Here is a 19,859-nt window from a genome sequence, read left to right as displayed (position 1 = left end):
TTCAAAACCCTACAGTGAGAATGTCAGCTAAAAACAAATATTAACACATTTCGTTCAGAGTAAATGATCACAGTGACCCCTTCACTCTTGCAGCCTATGGGTCTATTTCTGTTCACATTGTTAAAGTATGAGCTTTTTGAGCAGTTGGAAAGCTGTTTGCTTAAGCTGATAAAAACTTCATACTTTAATGACATTTGCAGTGTTAGGAATATAAGATCAGTAGAGTTAGTACCTTGTATTTGATGTGCCACTACAGAAAACACTTAATTCATGTACTCATCTTGAACAGGCAACTGCTGCTGATCCTTAGTACTAATTCTTCTTAGTACTAATGAATGGTTGAAAGACAGACAGACCTACTTGATTAGGCAGCTGTAGGTAAGTTCTTTAGAGGATGTCATACATAAAAATTTGAAATACAGCACTCTAAAGTTCTGGGGTTTTGTTTGGTGCTACTCTTGTTCCCTGCTTTAGGAATATAGGGTTTTGCCAGTCACTATAGTCAGTAAGGTCTTCGAGCATAAACTCAGTAATAAAGTTCTTGAAGGGTTTTTAGAATAAAGTGTCATTGACATCTGGCCCATCATATATATTGTTAGAGGTGATAATTACCTTGTAATATACCTTGATATATATATAGATCAATCACTTCACTTTCATTTTTTAGACATGTAACTAAGCTTGCATAAGGTAGGTTCTTCATGCATGTCATGTATGTTGTGATTTGTGTGGAAAATGGGATCTTGATTTCTGCCTGAAATCTTCAGAATTGTTTATTTCTTGTGTGAATGTAAGATTATAGTGACTGTGCATTTGGACTAACAGACTTAGAAATTTTCCTGTTTATTTTAGATCTGCTCTTGTACTGGTAATTAATATCTACTGTGCTTTACTTTTATTTTCTTGTATTTCCTGATAGTTTGCATTGAGACACAGATTGACAAAATTAGCAATTATACAAGATTTTGTTAAAACACTTGATTAATTTTGTGAGGAATAGTAACTGGCTTTGATTAACTGTTTTTTCCCATCCCATTCTTTTATCTTATAGATTTTATAGGAAGACTAAGCTTGGAGGCTTTCAAGACATGGAATGTGTTCCTTGTGGTGATCCTCCTCCTCCATATGAGCCTCACTGTAAGTGCTGATTTTGCTTTGGAGTGTTTTATCTTTAACTTTAAAGCCTGGCCAAAAAAATGACAGCCACAGTTATGAACTCTTTTTAAAACTCATTTTCTTGTTAGTAAATGATTTTGTTAATACATTTCAGCAGGTCCAGTACTATCATTGAGAAGTTCCTGCAAATAGCCAGTCCCTTGCAGATACACATTCCTGTCATACCACATGTTCAGGGAGTCTTGACTCCACTTCTGATGCTGTTTGATAATTTTTTTAATTTCTGTGTTATTGCCAAAAGAAAGGCAATCTTCCTAGACCCTCTTCCAACTATCAGGTAGGGTAGTATCTTTTCCTGACACCCAAAAAGGTATCTGTTGATACCTTTAAAAATAACTTTTATACTAAGATTACAGTGAGAGAAAACAATTTAGATAAATAACTTTATAGTCCTATATAGTGTTAGAAGGAAATAAGTAATTGGTTTCTCTGTTTGTTTTTTGCCAATGAGAGAATTAGAGTCTCTTCAAAAGGAGAGAACCTCTTTATTCTGCAGCAGAAGCCTTGTTACCCTTCTTCCAAGACTGTTGATGGTCTACACCCCATCATGTTTTTAATTCAATGAAAAGAGTGAACTATTCTTTTTGTGTTTATTTCTATCTACTTTATAAAATGAAAAATACTTTATAAAATGAAAATTTGATTCAAGATAATTATGTGGAAGACCTTGGGTTTACTTGTTTGTTTCTGTGACTGTGAAGTTACATTTTCGGAGTTTTTTCCCCTAGTTCAAACAGAAACATTTGTTTATAGAAAGGACAAATTTTCAAGTTCCTGAAATACTTTATGCTACTTTAATAAATTCACAGTTTCTTATAAAAATCCTTTCTTTTTTTAACTTGTATAAAATTAAAATAGAACCAAGCATATACTATTGTGCATTAAAACCATACTTTTCAATAGTTTTATGTTGTATTAACTTCAGTGAAATAAGGATTCTTAAGCATTTCATAAATTGCTTAGGCAGCCTTTATTCAAATGAGCCAAACTTCCTTCTTTTGTTTCCATTCTAGTTGTAGGGCCTTTTGGGTAATAAACTCAAGAAAGCAATTTTTCAGACATTTTCCACATTAATAAAAACCTTTACTATTAAGGACTGCAACATTCAAAGCCAGTAAATCAGATTTCTGTGAAGAGTGTAGGTAAAATTAAGTTCCAGTGTTTGCAACAGTAACTTCTGCCCATGTATAGCATAAGCCTAGAACGTAAATTCAAAAATGTTCAACTATTTCTGTAGTCTAGAGGGCATCTTAGAAGGGTTTAGAAAGTATGTCCTTCATATCAAACACTGTCAGGTTTGATGCCAAGAATGAAATGCTGATCTTGACTTGCTGAAGTAAATCGCTCAAATCCCATGAGTTACAGAAGTTATTTCTAGACAGAGTTTGAACACAAGCAGGCCATTTCATATGTAAATGTATTTTAATTCCTTCAATTGGGCAAATTCAGTATTATCCCCTTCATCTGTTATTACTCTCTTTTTTATCTGCAAAAAAAGGAAGTTAGTGAAATGTAAAGTGCAACAATGTTATTCTAATGGAGGATCTCTAACTCATAAATTCATTTTATGTGTCTTTTTTCTTTTGTTTGTTCCCTTCTAAGAAAGTGTGCTCTTCAAACATGAATTCTGGTCTCTAGCACAATCAAAGACAGGGAAGGAGAAATTATCTCCCTTCTCACTCAGTTTGGACTGTAATAAGTGACGTGTATTTTATAAGTCACAAATTATTATTTTGAAAAGGTGATGAAAGAACAGTTGCTAAGTCTTCTGAAATAACTCAGAATTGTTTAGTTTATAGTGATTTGGCCTTTGTAATTGAGCCTAAGCTTGGATCCTAAACGGAACCATTAGGAAGCTATTACTCATTTTAAGTGGACAACAGGCAACCCCATGGAGAAAAGCATTTTCTCTGGCACAAGCTGCAGTGGTAAATCCAGATTAGAGATGGTTTTGTTCCCTACTCTCATGTCTGGGACAACACCTTTGGCTAAATAACAGAAGTGGTAACAACAAATTTGTGAGAAGTGACAAGTATTTTTACTTTTACAGAAGCAATAATAAAAGGTTTGAAATCATCAAAATGTTTGTTATTTACAAACTAACCACCAATTAAAATCCTTAATAACAGAAATCCTACCATGAAGTATGGTTGCCATATGTTGCTGTGGTTTTCAGAAGGCTTTTGTTCAGAATTTGTGTGTTGGTTCTTCAGGTTCTAACATCAGCCACCTCAGTTTTGGAGAGTGTACATGCCTTTCTCAAGCAACCTTGGAGGTTATTCCTACAACAGTACTGAAATGAACTGAAGTACTTCTGAGTTTTACTTAATATCAAAAAGAGGGAAATTTAAGTCCAAGTCAAAAACATGATTCTGTAAGGAAGCATAAATGATGGTGTGTGGAAGCAAACATTTTGCACCTAATGCTGAAAATGTTAGTGGTTTATTTCAATAATGGATATACTTTGATAGTTAAGATTGCATTACTTGAAGCTAAGTGGAGACAGACCATTAGTGTGTGGGACAAGCTCTCAATGATTAGAGAACTAAGTTCTAATTCTCTGCTTTTCTTATCCTTCTCTCTTTCCACTGTGAAACAGAAAGTCAAATATTAGTGCAGCTAGCTCTTACGTTACAGATGAAAAGGAAAAGTTTAAATGTCCTGTTTCAAAGAATTAATTGTCCTCTGAGGTGTGTGGCAATCTTTTGTTTGCTTAAGAACATTACCATAAGGGCACAAAGGCTCACAGCCCCCTGCCTGGACTACAGGTTCATGTTAAAGCTGAGACATGGATCAAGTTCTTTCTAGTAGCAGTTGATTATTACCCGGTTAGCTATAAATCTAAATACTTGCTTTTATCTCCTTTCTGTAGACATTTTAAAACAGATCTGGTTTAAATATTTACTCATGAAAAAAATGAGTTTGTGAATTGCTAGAGGCAAAGTTGAAAGGATTCTATAATGAACAAGTAAAGAGAGTATTAGAGGCTGGGAGAATTGCTATCACTTTTGTGTAAACTTTAATGGAGGACACAATGACTTATGTGTGCTTTTAAAATGTCAGAAAATTAAATACACAATGATATAGTTATATTTTAATTTACTTAGTTCAGGTAAATAAACTGTAAATACCAATCTTGCGTATAGGGTCAGCATCTAAACATTAGAATTGAAAGCATGTTTTAAAATTGCAATTTAAGCTCACTTCGTAAACTGAAGACATTTCTCTCACCTGACGACATTTTTTTTTCTCATCTGAGTGACAGAAAATGTGTCCTTTGAACTGGGAATTAGAGTGGAAACCAAATCTTTTAAAGAAGTAAATTCTGAAATAGAAGGTAATATAGACTGTCCAACAGTGATGAAACAGTGACGTTGATATGGTTCAATGCTTCTTTTTTCTTAGTACCAGTTTAGATTTGCAGAGTTCACTCTCCTGTCTGCTCAGGCCAGTGTTGTGCTTTCCCAAAGGTTATGCTTAAACTGTTACTGAAACTGTTCAGTAAGCTAGATTGTGAATCTATCTGTGATAGAAAAAGAATTAAAATAACGCTCTTCTTACGGTTATTTTTAAATCTAAGGAGCTTGTTAACCTCAAAACCCTTGTGGTGGCACAAGTTAAGGAGAGATGTGGGAACGGTTCAGGTGAGGAGCAGACTTTCCAAAGATACCATTGCTTTCTTAGAACAACCATTATGTTTTCAGCTAGTCTGTCTTAGCAAACAAACAAACAAAATAAACACTATTAGAAACCATACTTCTTATCTTCTTTTGGTCATTAGAAGATGGCAGATTAAAATTAAAGCAAAGAACTGTTGTGTCAGCTATTGTTACAAGTGGTTCATTTTATATTGTTCAACTCAAAATGCAGAAAAGCACCAGAATCACAAGAATCCTTTGGTTTCTGGACAGACTTTGTACGAAGCAGAAGAGCCTGTGACATGGAACTTTTTTGAGATGTATTACAAAAATAGTTCCTAAAACTTCTATATTATTGTTCCTTTCTGGATCAATATACAATCAGTGGTGTTCCCCTGTTACCTACAAATTCAGCATAGAATTTGGCTGTACAAATAGTTAAATTGGAATAAATGGTGAGAGTCAAGGAAAAGAGGAAATTAACACCTAGGCACAGGAGAGTATTTTACAGCCAAAAAGAACAGACTTGTATTTTTTTTTCTCTAGAATCACACTGTTAAATTGATAAAAATACTAATTTTTATACCATAAAAAAACACACAAGTTGTCCAGCTAAACTCATTCTTCCTTCTCCAGGACTACTTCTCTTTGTCTTCATGGCATAGATCAAGGAGCATGGGAAGCTGGGGGGCTATGGGATGGGGGAGAGATACCATTCCGTGTGGAGCTTGGGAAACTAGCCTCTACATGTTCCAGGAAATAAATACATTCTTTGCTTCAGTGAAGCAGAAATGTTTTGTTGAATAAGTCACAGCAGTAGGAATACCTGCAGTTAGACTGTAACATCATGTGCATTTGAAATAAACCGGAACTCAGGTCTAAAATGGCTACTTTTTTTGCCACGAACCATGTTGATTTCAATTATAAAGAATGTCTCAAACTGGAAAATGAAGTTTTTTACTAAGATGAGGAATAAAAGTAAAGACTCTGGCTTGTTGAGACAAATACATAAAGATCATTAAATGTAAAAACATTACATTTTCATGAGGCATCCATATCTAACCTGCTTTAAACTTTTTTTCCTTTAAAGAACTCCTATGACATTCTGATTGCCTTAACTAAGATTGATCACAAAGCTCCCTTTATAGTTTTCTTCTGTAGATTTTTTATTAGTTACTTTTTGTATGTTTATAGTATTGTTTTTTCTGAGAACTAAAAATAAGTGTCCTGGAGCTAAGTCTCAATCTTCAAATCTACAAAGTATGTTATTTCACTAATGAAAAGTACTATGTAAGGGTTAAAGTCTGGTGTTATTTCCTTCTTCCTGGTGTTAAAAGTAGATGGTGTAGGAAAAGTAAGATTTCATATAAAACTGCTTATTTAGATTAACAAGATTAGGATCTGTGACTTTGTAAACTTTCATGTGAGTGTAATGGGTATTGATGGTATGCAAAGACTAAACATCAGAACAAAAAACATAAAAAGCTAGAAATTGCAGTCTGCAGGGTTATAACGTACATTGTTTTGTATGGGGGGAGCTGGAAGCTTGCTGGCTTGCATGTATGTTCTGTAAAATACTTTCACTAGTGGTAAAAGAGAAAAAAATCCCACTGTCTCAACTTTGCTGAAGCTTTTAATATTATTTCATTAAACATAAATACAGCTTTTTAACTGGAGAGTAAGTTTTGGATGACATTCAATTCCACATTAGTTCCACTGTTTATATAGTGGAATTTTAATTTATTTGTGTCAACTTTCTTCTTTCTGTTTACAGAATTTTGTGATTTTAAAGCTGTCAGGCTTCAGATAATGTTTTTTCAGCAATTAAGTTTTTCTGTAATTTTTACTTGGTTGCTTTGTACAGTAAACTTTGTGTTGCTAATGCAAAGCACCCTTTGAAGGAAGCCTGCTTAAGTGCACATGAGGCAACTGGCAGCTGAAAGCATATAACAAGTGAAACTATTCTTAATTATTTGGTTCTGTTCCAATATATATCTCCTTCTTATTTCAGTATTTGTTCTGATTTGAGGTTACCTGACCTCATCTCTCATAATCCTCTTTGCCATGTTGAACACTGTGATAGAAAGCAGCTGGAATATTGTATAAACCTTTCACAAAAGTCAAAAGCAGTGACAGCTAATTTAAGTACAGATAATAGCATCACTAGCTTATAAATATCAACACTGTTTTATTACCGAGACATTACCTTCTCATTATTTCAAAACTGAAATGTACACTTTTGTATAAATGTAGTAAGTCAGTCTGATATTTTCCATATGTGACCTGATGGTAGAGTAACTTATCTTCAGGAAGTCTGAAACAAATTTCACTGGGTGTTTCAGAGAGATGGCAATTGCTATTCATGTCTTTAAAAGTTTTATTACAGTTTCATTTCTTTCCCTCATCATAGATAAAGAGAGTTAACCTAGAAAACCTAAATGATTTCAATTAATTGTCCTTGATAATTGAGATGCTTCTGATCCGTTGGGGTTCATGTATAACTTCGAGTCAAACAGCTCCTTTTCTTACTGTTCTGAATTTGCTTTATATGTTGGGCTCCTCTTCTAAAAAAGTTGCAAAGAAAGAGAGGGCAGATTTTTCTTACCTTTAATACCAGAAATGTTACCACTAAAATGAGTTAAAATAGTAATAGTTCTAAAATGTTACTTAATGGAGAGGAAATTTAGATACATTTCACAGTAAATCACATTCTAAAACTTCCCCAACTTTCTCTCACCAACTTTCCTTGCCTATACTTCTCATTTCTATGCCTATATGTATAGAAGTACTTCATTATGTAGCTTGTTACCACAACATATGTATTATGGTTAGTAGACAGAAATGGTCAGAAGTGTTTCCCTCATTTCTATTCACTATCCTGTCTACTCCTATTAAAAAAAAACCAAAAAAAGCCTAAACAAAACAAAAAAAACACAGATTTTCCATAGAATAAATTTTAGCTTATGAATTGAAATGACATTGCAAGGAGGTACAACTCCCAAACCCAGCAGAACTTCTGTTTAGTAAGCTAGACACTTTACCAAGGAATCAAGATTTTGAAGCCAAAGCTCTCAGGGCATCCAGTCAGTATAAACTGTTAAACTCTTGTCCACTTCGTTACATTATCCTTAAATGTTTTCTACCATTCCGTTTATTTTTTTACATTGGAAAATTTGTTTTATCAGAAAGATTTCTAGTAACATCTAATACAGCTTAACTCTGCAAAACTGTAGGTGTGAGGGCTCTTCCAAGGAATTGGTTCACTTACTAGTAAGTTCTGTAGAACAGAAGTACTCAGTATAGCATGTCTGCTCTATATGAAAGATTTATTATTTAAGTCTCTAGTAACCTCTACTAATGAGTATTTGAAATCTCTTGATCTTTGAAGCTCTCATAGGGACAGTAAGCAGGGTCCTTATTTTGTGCCTGCTACCTAAAATCTAAATTGGGTTTCTCTGCACAGTGAAATTTTATTTCACTAAGTGTGTTTCAAGTAGCCTAGTTCAAGCTACAAACTGAAAGAATTCTGCTAGTGGTGAATGCTTTAGGAGTATCTTTGTGTAGGTAACGTTAGCCCTGTTAAGTAGAGGTGCACAAGGCTTAAATATTCAAATAGGGCCAGGACTGTGACTCCAAAATTTCATTACCAGCTGTCCTACTCGACAGCTGCCTAACTGTGCAACCACTTAAAAGCCCAAGGGACCTACAACTTTTCTTATGGTCCAGGAGTATTCCACTGATTCGGGGTCCAGGTGGCTTGAACACATTGCAGCTTTAGCTTAAGTCAAAAGATTTGTGATTTGCCTGCTTTGCCCTGACTGCCCTGGAAGGAAGTAGGATGCTCTAAATAGGTGAATAATTGGAGAATACAGACCCCTTTTTCTATCACAGTTGGTCCAAGAGGTAATGGAATTGGAATTTAAGGAGGCACCTACAAATTTCTTTGTACCCTTCAGTGGTTATCCAAAGACTTTTGCAATGCTGAGCAGTTACGTGCCCAGCTGGTGCTGAAGCCACCAGGATCTACAAGTTATTGGATAGTTGCTCATCTCTGAACAGTCCCAAGTGGCACTCCGTGGTGACTTCTGATGCCACACTCAGCAGAGCAGGTTGGGATAATGTCTAGGAGTCCTTGGCGGCTTCTTTGAGTCCCGAATTCCTCCCTTACCATATGCACTCACTGTGTGTTGGCTCCCTGCCGTTACTCTTCAATTCTAACATCACCAGTGTGTTCTGTCAGAGGTGAGTTCCCAGCACTGTGCATGCAGCCCAGGTGCTGCAGTGCTTCACACAAATCCAGGCCTGTTTGCGATCCTAGTTTCATGCCTTCTCAAATTAGTAAATTGCTATACAGCTCAATAGCTCTAAGATTGCTTGTTGAGATAATTACATTGTTTATAATTTTCACATTCTGACTGCAGCCTAGTCATGGTTAAATAATAAATTCTAATTTAATACTCACAGCTTTTCAAAATGAGGGGAAGAGCATATCTGCTATCTTTCCTCTTTGGTATCCTGATGCAAGTATACCTGTAAGACTGTTCTTTTCTTGAATAGGAGTTGATCAAATAGTTAAGAATTCAAGTTGTATTTTTGAAATAAAGTTCAGGCTATAAATTAATGAATTTCCATTTAAATTATTATCTGGCTAGTCAACTCAGCTTTCCTCTCTACATCCTGCTTCATGTGTGTAAAGTACATGTGACTGGGTCAGACTTTCTGTTTCAATTATTCTGCTTTTTAATCTGCATTTCTGGACTTCTTGAAAGTGCTCATTTATTATGACTAATAATAAAAAAGAAAGGGGGGAAAGAACAGAAAAATTTGAATGCTACAAGTTTGAAACTTTAAAAAATAATCCATTCTAATATAAGATCTAGATTATTATTAGCAGTCCCTACTTAGTAAGGTGTTACCAATATAAATATTAAATGAGTGTCAGAGTGAGCAGATGTAATGTAAATGGCTTCCATAATCCAGATGGATATCATAGAATAAATTAGGAATAGAAATGTCTTTTTACAACACTGTTCATAATTGCTGAAAATGTAATATATTAAATGTATATGATAAAATATAATCCCGTAAGGCTTTAAGTAGATGAAGTTGATGTGGTGTTTGACCAAGCTGAATTTCACAGAGAGGCCTTGGCTCTCTAGTTTCAGCACGAGAATTGCAGTAATTATATGTAATCCATTTTTACCTACTAAAGCATGTATTAATGTATTTTGGAGAGAGCACAGTATACTTTGACAATACATTCCTTATTGCTTACTAGAATATTACAGAAAGTGTGTCTCTTAAAATGAAAGTAGAAATGTCAACATGTGATTTTTAAAATAAATAGAATTACATTTCATTTATTTCAGGAATTCACATCACAAGCTCATGCAGCTGATAATAGGAGTTCACATAAGCAATACCCGTCTGGCATTCAGAATGTTGTATCTAACCAGTTGATGACAACATATTAGGCATATTTTGTATCTTTGTTCTAATTCAGAGCTGGCAACTCTATTTGCTAATACCAGTGAAAGCTTCAGTTGGAAATGCAAAACTACTTTTGAAATTGCATGTCCTTCCCCACAGTTATCTGAACCCTTGAAGGTGTGTTTCTTTTATGATTCCTGTTAAATCAGGGAATGAATTGTATTTAGAATGAAGTCAAGCAATGAATCCTCAAATATCCATATTAAGAACATGTTTTATATAACAAAAGAAAGTTAAGAATGACCTAAAGTACTTAATTTTGCATGTTTTTCTGTAGTAAAAACTCACTGTAGAGCTCGCTTCTTTATTACAGTTTTAAAAATCCTCAGTATAGAATGATGAAGTAATCACTGTATTCACTTCTAGCTTGTACATCTAAAATATGAACAAGCAGTTTGCAAGTATAGTTTTGTTTCTTGACACTGTTAAGTACAGTTAGAAAATTTAATTCTCTACTGCAGAGTATGAGAATTTCAATGTGTTTTTTCAAAGCAGCTTACCATACTTTAGTTTCTAGTAGTAACTTGTGCAACCTTTCATCTTATGAGTCAATCCTATAATTAGTATCCTTCTTTGCCAGAGGCATACTGCATGTTTGTTTTAGGTACAGAATGTCTGCAAGAAATTTAACTTAATCATTACTTTTTAATGTAAGAGCTGGTTAGCTCAATTACACTAGATTAAAGTGAACTTGAAATTCCTGAGTTACAGAGAAGGGGCTAATCTGTGACCTGTAGTGAATAAGTACTATTTCCTATGGTTTTTTTCTTATGTGCACTTACTAATGCGGGTAGCCATTCAGCCCAGGCTTGCAGTGGCTATAAGCAATTATCTGTTTGCTGTATGGAGTGGATTTTCAAGGTTCTTATTTCACTTGGCCATTAGGTTATGCAAAATTATTCCAGGATTGCATGCATTGCAGTAAAGCTGCAAAATGGTTTTTTTCAGCAAACTTTTACTGTATTGTTTTTAGGGGTAATCTGAAGAAATTAAGTAGTGGTTGCAGCTATTCAGTATTTTTTTGGCAACTTCTAAAAACAGAAGCATAAGACTATTTTAAATATATTAATTTAATAACTTGCTTTTAAGATGCATTCAGGTCCAAATTTCTCTCTCATAATTGCACAGGTAATTCTGGGAATGGTTGCATTAGCACCACTTCAGCAGCACTGGGTTTTGGTACCTCTGGTATAAATCCATGCTGACTGTGACAGCTTTGAGTACAGAGTCCAAACTGTGACTGGCATGTGAATATAAAATACTGCTAGACAAATGCACAGTGGTGTGTTTGGGTTTTTGTTTTACTTGGTGCTGGTGGGTGCTATTTGACTCAATGATTTTAAAGGCATTTTTCAGCTTCTAAGGATTCTATGATTCTATGTTGTTTGGCTACAAAATACTTAGGCTGTGCTCCTCTTAAATTTCTTGTTTTTAAGAAAATACAGTAGAAAATGGGGAATCCATCTAGGCTCAAACTTTCCATACTGCCAACTCTCTATTAAGAACATCATTGTCAAGCAAAAGAACACTAAAATACCATACCAGAGGACTGGAATTATTTCGAAGACTGGAAGGTATTGGAAATAGGATAAAATGCAATAGCCTTAAAATAAGAGTTGTGTGCTGAGGACCTTAGCAGTAATAATTCATTATAAACCAGCACCTTATGAGCTGGAAGCACCCTTATAGAAGCAGCCTTATATGCCTTACTGTTCACTTACATCCTTCAAATTGTTGTCCTCTGCTTTGCTCATCTTTAATTTTTTGGATGATGGACCTCACACATTCTCACTCTTACTGGTTCACTTATGCTAAAGCAGTGCACTGCCAAAATCCTCTTTTACAAAGATGATAGCGTAATCTCACTTGTTATTCTGGGCAGTGTCGTGTGCCTTTGAGGTATAGCCTGAGACTGTTTCCTAAAAACAAGAGCTCTTTGTTAGAGCTTTCTTGCCTAAAGGTTTGTGTCCACCAGTTTTAGTAAAGTTTCATTTCAGTCCAGTGGTATGATTCTATGTGCGTATTACTGAATGTAATTTATACTTACCCTGTCTGCATGTGGAAATGTAAGATGGAATTTATGCACCCTAATTTGGGCATATAAAAGTCAATGCTTAGCACTGAAGTTGTCAGACCAAACTCCCAATCAGTGGTGAGAATTAGGTACCTCAAGAGTTCAGGCAAGCCAGATAAGGTAAGCTTCAGTGACTAACGCTAAGCAGTCTTTCAAGCCTTTTCAGAATAATTACTTCTCAGGAGATTGTGTTTCTGGCTTTGTTTTAGAAAGAGGGCCTAAGGGAACTAGCTCTGACTTTGTCTTTAGACCTTCAGTCTTCTGTAGTTATGAATTTCGTCTAGATGCCAATATCAGGTTAGATGAAAACTGCAGTTCAACATTGAATGATTGTGTCTGACTCCCTAAAACCTGATCTTACTCCTTTTTTCTTTTTAATTAATTATAAGGGGGAAAATTACTTTTTAGAGTGTAGATTTTTTTCACCCCTGCTATATAAATAAAAACACAAATAAAAAATTTAGAAAAATATATTTCTTCTTAATAAAATGTCTCTTACAAATCAAGGTCCAAACTCTAAAAGAACTTGTTAAAGTTAGAATATGCCAGAATTGAGCCCTGCAACCATAATGAGATTCCCTCATGTATAGTTACTCTAATACAAGTTGTAGTTATATTGTTGCATGTTATTTCCCACTGGGCCTTTGTTCATTTAAAGATAGGCAAAACCTGTAATTCTATGTCTCACTTTATTTGCTACACACTATTTTATATTCCATGCAGAATGTGAGGTATTAAATACTGCTGGACTTTTCTGGGGTTCTGCCACTGTAAAAAAGTTTTTATAATTTTTGCAGTTGTTACTGACTTTTATCTTTTCAATGGAAGTGATGTAAAATGTTTAACATCTGTTAACAAACTGAAAAAGAGGAAATCAAAGGTGCCCAAAACCCTTCATGCTTTCTTGACAAAGCCAGATTAGGATGCCACCTTCTTGACTGTGGATATGTATAATGGCTGCATCTCTGGTGATCTTAAATTCACTTTTTATTCAGTGGAGAGATCAAGGGAGGAGCTGCTTAAAACAAATCAGTCTAATTACACCCTAAAAGAGCCTTTTTCTACCCATTTCTACCTATTCCCCCAGCCCTGCACATCACCTGTAGAGGAAGTTCAGGTGATTTCCTCCAAAGCAGATGTTGGCTTTGGTCAGATGAATCTCGTTCATAGAGCTTGGCTTTTTAAAGATAATCTTTCAGAATATCTTCTTGTATTCTATGGCTAATTCCTATTGACTTCTGTTAAAGAGTGGAGACATTGTGTTTCAGATTAAGTAATTTAACAAAGCAAGGATCTTGTATATAGCAGCCTTTTGTTCTGTATAACTTGACTTTGTCCCCAAAGCTTTAAATGGCGAATTAATAACTGCTTTTCATAACCTATTATTATTTCTGATGTCAAAGCTACAGCTTTTTCGTGTCTAACATAGTTTGCATATGCATGCTCACTGATTCACTGTAGGTAACTTCTTTGCAGTAAATCACAACATTTATGATATCTGCAGTAATTAATACAATAAACTGGGGGTGCAGGGCCAGCTTCTAAAGGTGTTAACCTCTGTGCTATAAAATTTTGAAAATTTATATTTAACCCCATGTATTTCATATTACTTACCCAAAAAAGTGTTTTTAAAAGATCCTGATATTGCAAAGTTAAAAACTTAGAAAATACTAGTATCGGGTTGGTTATGCAACTCTTAACATTAATTCAGAATTGTAATTCAACTTGGTGTGTATTATGAAATTGTCTTAATTACATAAACATACTTTTTGTTTTCCATAGTGCAGACTTATTTCTCCCCCCAACATGTGCCTTTACAGAGAATTTAAGGTAACTCAGTGATATTTAAACATAATTATAAACAGGAAAAACATAAGTGCTGAGCCAGCCTAAGACTAGTTTATTTCATTTTGTCCCAGTCTGCATTTTACATGACTGTTGGCTGTGCAAAGAGGGGCCCTTACTGCTTCTGCCAAAGCTTTACAACTGGGCAAATTCAACTGGAGAGAAGAAATAAGCTTTTACCAAGCTCAGCTTCTAACCTAGTGGCTAAAGCAAACTCTGTGAAGGTGGTAGAAGAGCCTTCCTTTCATACTTCTTGGCAAAGAGCTCTTGAGCTTTCTCAGAAGGCAAAACCCCATCATTACCTCCTCTTTCAGGAGTCACATCTGAAAGGCATTATAAGCCATGCTTGTGATTTCTCCCTCCTTAATTTAATTTTAAAATGAGATCAAAGATTTTTGTTCTCCATAGAGTTTTAGGAGAAGGTGGAAGCTCCTCTCTCCCTCTGAGTAATTTATGGGAAGAGCAAAGTTTAGTATCCTTCTCCAGTTTTCTCTATCTCTAGGCTGAGCATGGTGACATAAGGAACTATGTTACTCACATGACATATATTTCAGATTCTTTTCTATGTTTAACCTTTTCTTCATAATTTATAGGAAATATGTGACCTAATACAGGCCTCTAGCTTCCCAGATAGATTTGGATTTTAGAATTACAGATTTTAGAGCTTAACTTTTGCATACTTAAGCCTTGTCCTTTTGTCACTCTTCAAAATGGATACCAAAATACAATGGTATCAATATTTTATGTGAATTGGATTACTCTGATTATCTGAAATTTGAATGTTGTGATTCTTCTGTATTTTATTTCTCATATATTCTCTCAATTTGGAAATAACCTTTTTTAAGTTTAATGTAATACATTGAACTTTCTGGTAGCAGCTGGAACATCTGGCTGCCTGGACTAGATAAGTTATTGGGCAAATTCCAAAAGTTGGTTTTTGAGCAAAATAAAGAAATGTTTCCTGCACCTAATTCGATATTCAGATACAGTAGTTTTTCTTAATGTATCACTTACTGGTATATTTTTTATTTGATCATACAATCCCAGTTGTCTAAAGCTTTAGAATCTTTGTGAATGAAATTTATCACAGCATACTCTGTTATTCTGATGACAAAACAGCTTGCAAATAGAAGTGATATAGCTGAGTACTGTTACCTTTACAAAGCATTTTTAAATCAAGGGAAAAAGCTATAGTTCTTGAAAATGTATTGCATAGACTATTAGTAATGTTTAGTGATGTTTGTGTCAACAAACTTAGGACACAGGCTTGCAATCATTATGAAATCTTTTGCTTTACTCCCTGGGTGTTAGAGCAGCCAAACCAGGACAAGGAGGGAAATAACTGGGATAGAAAGTGAAGTGTTAGTAATCAGTTCTCACTGAATCAGAGAGAGACAAAAGCTTTTATGACTGGTTTACATTTAGTTTCTTGCTTTACTGGGATTTATACAAACAAATACACAGATACAGATATATAGAGATATAGATTAGATGTAGATATATAGGTATAGATAGATAGATAGATAGATAGATAGATAGATAGATAGATAGATATGGAAGAGCATGTATGTTCCCTGCCTAGGGGCAGGCTTAGCTATTCCACCAGCCCTCAGTCATGGTCACAGGATAGAGCTTTCCACATTGTCATGTTTCAGTCTACTGAAAACCAATCCATGCACCAAACTACAGCCTCATCACACAGCAAAAGCTTGTTTGAACCTTTTGGAACAGATCTGTAACCTGTGCACATGGGATTCACAATGTTCAGTTATACTTTTGATTAATGAAAGTGGGTTACTCTCTATAGGCTAAAGAGGCAACCCTCAGACAGGCTTATTCTTCTATTTATATACATGCCATTGTCATTTAACTAGTGAATATACAGGTAGTTTCTAAAGGGTACATGGCCTCCTCTCCTCCCTTAGCAAATGGGTAATGGCAGCAGCTGCCCACCTGAACATGGTTTGCTTTTGACAATGCAAACTCCTCTGCTTATGTGGGCAATGTTTTGTGTAAGTGTTTTGGGACTGAGAGTGATAGAGTGTGTATATAAGTAGTTGTGAAACTGTCATAAACAGACCAAACTGACTCAAATACCGCATAGGGATGTTTTTGTTCTCTAACTGGGTAGTCCTAAAGGTTAAATGGGACTGCACATACAGAATACAAAGCAGATCCTTTCTGCTGTCATTTTCTGTTGAAAAGATAAAGAAACTTTCATAGCCTGTGTGGGATGGATGCGTTCTACGGTTGGATTTGAACAAGCAAATAGCCTAAAATACCATGTTCTAGTTTGCAAAACGTGTCTGACAAAGAATGTGATTAAAAATACACGTTAGAGGTGATGTAAAAAGAGATTTTCTGCTGTATCTAGCAATGTCATATGTTCTGACATAAGGTTTGTGGGATATTAACACATGAAAACACTTAAAAAGGAAGTAACATTTTCAAGAAAATAGATGTTGCATGCCCTCAACCATCAGAGACATAGAATTGACTTCTAGAAGCAGAAGTCAGAAAGGTAATTGCTGACAACACAGTCATTAACAGCAACGTAGACTTGGTGCCATCAGATCATGCTAGGTGTTTCCAGTTCATGGAGGAGAGATGAGTCTTTTCACATTAATAACCAGTCATGTTATGTTGGGGTGTAAGGGGTAGAATATCTAGTTCAGCAGTGACACTGATTTTTATCCCACTTCCTCTGATTTTTTTTTTTTTTTTTTTTTTTTGCTTACTCTCAGGTTTTTTCAGGTTATTTGAGGGTAGCAATGATCTGAGATTTTACCCCCATGGAGTATATTTTCACATGGCTAGACAGTTCTCCAAGTTGAGAGTTTTATGTATGAAACAATGTTACTTTTGTGCCCATATAGTGGTTCAATTTAGATCACCATGGTGGTCCCAATATTTCACATCACTGAATTGCTAAAAGAAAAACGTGTTGCAGAGGTTGGCTGTGCCTTACAGACATTGTGGTGTGTATCCAGTACTGTGGAGTTCATATATACTTTAAATTCACATACACAGTGCAATTGTTCTACCATTTTAAACATAAAAGGCTGTCAGCAGCTGGAGTTTGTGAAAATACACAGTGCAAGAGAAATGGTCTTGGAAATGAATAAATCAAATTTCAAAGATTTTAATTTATAAGCATATTTCTCAGGATTTCCAAACAATGGATAAATACTTGAATAGTAATTTTCTCCCCTAGGGCTTTTTGGTACATTTATTTTAAAAAAATAACAAAACCAGAAAAATAAAACAAAACAAAAAAAGTCATAGGGCATTAACTTGGAGACTAAAGGCTTTAAAGTCAGCACTTGGAGCAGATTTGAAAAATGTGGTTTGACATGATGAACTTTTGGGTGTAGGCCATGCACGCAAAGAGCTGTCCTTTTACAGATGTTGGGAGACTCTGTCCCACTGTTTACCACAGTCTCCAACAGTAATGTTTAATAAAGTTTCTTACCTCCTGCTTGAAAGATCAGCAGAAGGGAGCTGCTTTGTAAAGACTCAAAGATATATTCAGGGACACTTAATTTCCATTTATGTTAATGCTCAGTAGTATATAAAATACATGTATTTTATTTATATATACAGATCTTATACATACAGTAGCTGAATTGTCAATATATATAATTATATACATCCTTCTGCTTATTTGGGGCTAGGTAGACATACTGCCTTCTTACTTTTAAGTGAACATAAATATCTTTAATTTTTTTTTTTTCAAAATGAAGGATTTTCAAAGTAAGCCACATTGCCTTCCATTGCCTTGCCTTTTCTGTGGCTCAAGAGCACACATACAGATAGCCACTGCAGCTCAGCTGACAGGCAGTAACTTGTTAAATTGCATAACTTGAGGGTATGTCTGAGCCCTTCATACTTGTCAAATTAAGGTTGATACCACTGAGTTGGTCCATTCACTGTAATGGGCAAGCAGTTTCTGTAATAGGCAAATACTCCTTTCCCCTGTTGACCAGGAATACTCATATTCCAGGAATTAACATTTTAACTTTTGCATCTTACTGATTGTACAATCCTGATTGTAACAGATGGCACTCAGTGCAATTTTACCATGTTACTGCTTTGTCAGTGGAGTTTGGATTAGCTTTGTTATTTTGAGTAAGCACTCTCTAGGTTAGCATTGACTTGACATACTAAGAAAGAAACCCAAACATAATAGTGCACATTTTATTCTCCTCAACTTTAGTAATTATTATATATTTCCTGTATCCATGGAAGAAACATAAAATGTTGCAAGTTCTGTTTTCACATGGTTGATCTACCACAAAAAACTTTCTTTTAGGTTTGCTGATTCTAGTAGAGACTGTAATTAATTAGGGTTCTGAAAAAAAAATTGGAGAAAATAAACATGAAATAAGTGACAAAGGAAGCCTTTTTTACATTTTGCCATTACTCTTTGGTATAATAGGCCTAAAATTCAGCTCTTCTGCTTATTGGCAGAAATTTTAGTGATACAGCTGGGATTCATATGTTTCATATTAGCTGAGTTACTGCTGTTTAACCATCTTGGATTAACAGAAACTTCACTTGCTTTTAAGGACCACACCTTTGCATATATTGCCATTACAGTGTAATATTGGTTAATTAAGGGAAGAATGTGTATTTAGGTTTACTGCTCAAAATTATGCAGGAGACAGTTTGATATTTTGGGTAGCTTTTCTTCAGCACTAGAACATTTTCAGAATATGTTGGAACTAAGAAAAGAAAGTCAATTTTTTAAATAAAATATGGGTAACATGCACATGCTTTCCAGAATCAGAAAACAGTGTGCACCTCCTCCCTGCTTTCCAGATGTATCACATCCAGTTCACAAAGTGTTTAATTGCATATTTAAATTTAATCATGTAATCATCTAATAGATGTAAGTACAAGTTTAAATTTAAAATGCAACTCCTTACATTACTAAAGTGGGACCATTAAGTCTGTGAAAAGAAAGAGTTTATGAAAATGCAGACATGTCTGAGTAACACTGAAAGCAGAGTTCAGCAATGCCCAACGGGCCACTTCTACAATAGCAATCCACTTCTGAAATGTTGGTCTCTGCAGGGAAGATCACTATCATTATAATTAGAGCTAGACTACAATGGACTGCTCATAGTAGCTATTCCAAAAAGTTCTTTGAAGGTGAAGATCAGTGGTAGGCATTCTCAGGAATAGAAAATTGCTTTCTCAAGTGAAAAAAAGTCAGCCAAATAAAAAAAATCTTAAATAGCCAGATGGATAAAATAAATTTTAAAATGTGCCTTCCCTATTTGAAATCACTGTATTTCCAGTCTGGATATTGTTGACAGGCATTAAAGAAATATATAATTTCTATTTTCCCAGAATACATAATATGTAACCATACTTGAACATAGATATATTTTGTGAGCAAATGAAGAGAGACAAAAATATAGCAGCTTCACCTCCTGTGCACCATTTCTGTTTTTCCTTTCAAAATTGGCAATTCTTTTTTTGCAAGTTATGAACACCTAATTACTAAGAACTGTTTAGTGCTCTTAGGTAAATTATTACAAATAGCTATATTGATATGAAAAATATTTGAAGATGTTCTGATCAGTTTTTTGTCTTGCTTTTAAATAGTTGTCCAGTCTGTCTTTAACCTT

At 34.8% G+C, this 19,859-nt stretch overlaps 1 protein-coding gene across 4 annotated transcripts in view; it reads left to right on the top strand.

The window, feature by feature from the left end:
• The window catches only part of TNFRSF19 (TNF receptor superfamily member 19), a 57,537-nt gene that overhangs the window by 26,421 nt on the left and 11,257 nt on the right, over window positions 1-19,859 (top strand). For all 4 annotated transcript variants that reach the window (XM_085062852.1, XM_085062863.1, XM_085062843.1 and 1 more), the window contains one exon: window positions 1,052-1,137. In XM_085062852.1, the coding sequence (XP_084918978.1) occupies window positions 1,052-1,137 (86 nt within the window). The remainder of the gene's footprint in view (window positions 1-1,051; window positions 1,138-19,859) is intronic.

The sequence above is a fragment of the Lichenostomus cassidix genome, chromosome 1, assembly GCF_008360975.1.
Source record: "Lichenostomus cassidix isolate B80296 chromosome 1, HeHo_3.0, whole genome shotgun sequence".
Lineage (NCBI taxonomy): Eukaryota > Metazoa > Chordata > Aves > Passeriformes > Meliphagidae > Lichenostomus > Lichenostomus cassidix.
The sequence above is the reverse complement of the archived record's forward strand: the minus strand, read 5'-3'. Positions and strand labels throughout refer to the sequence as shown.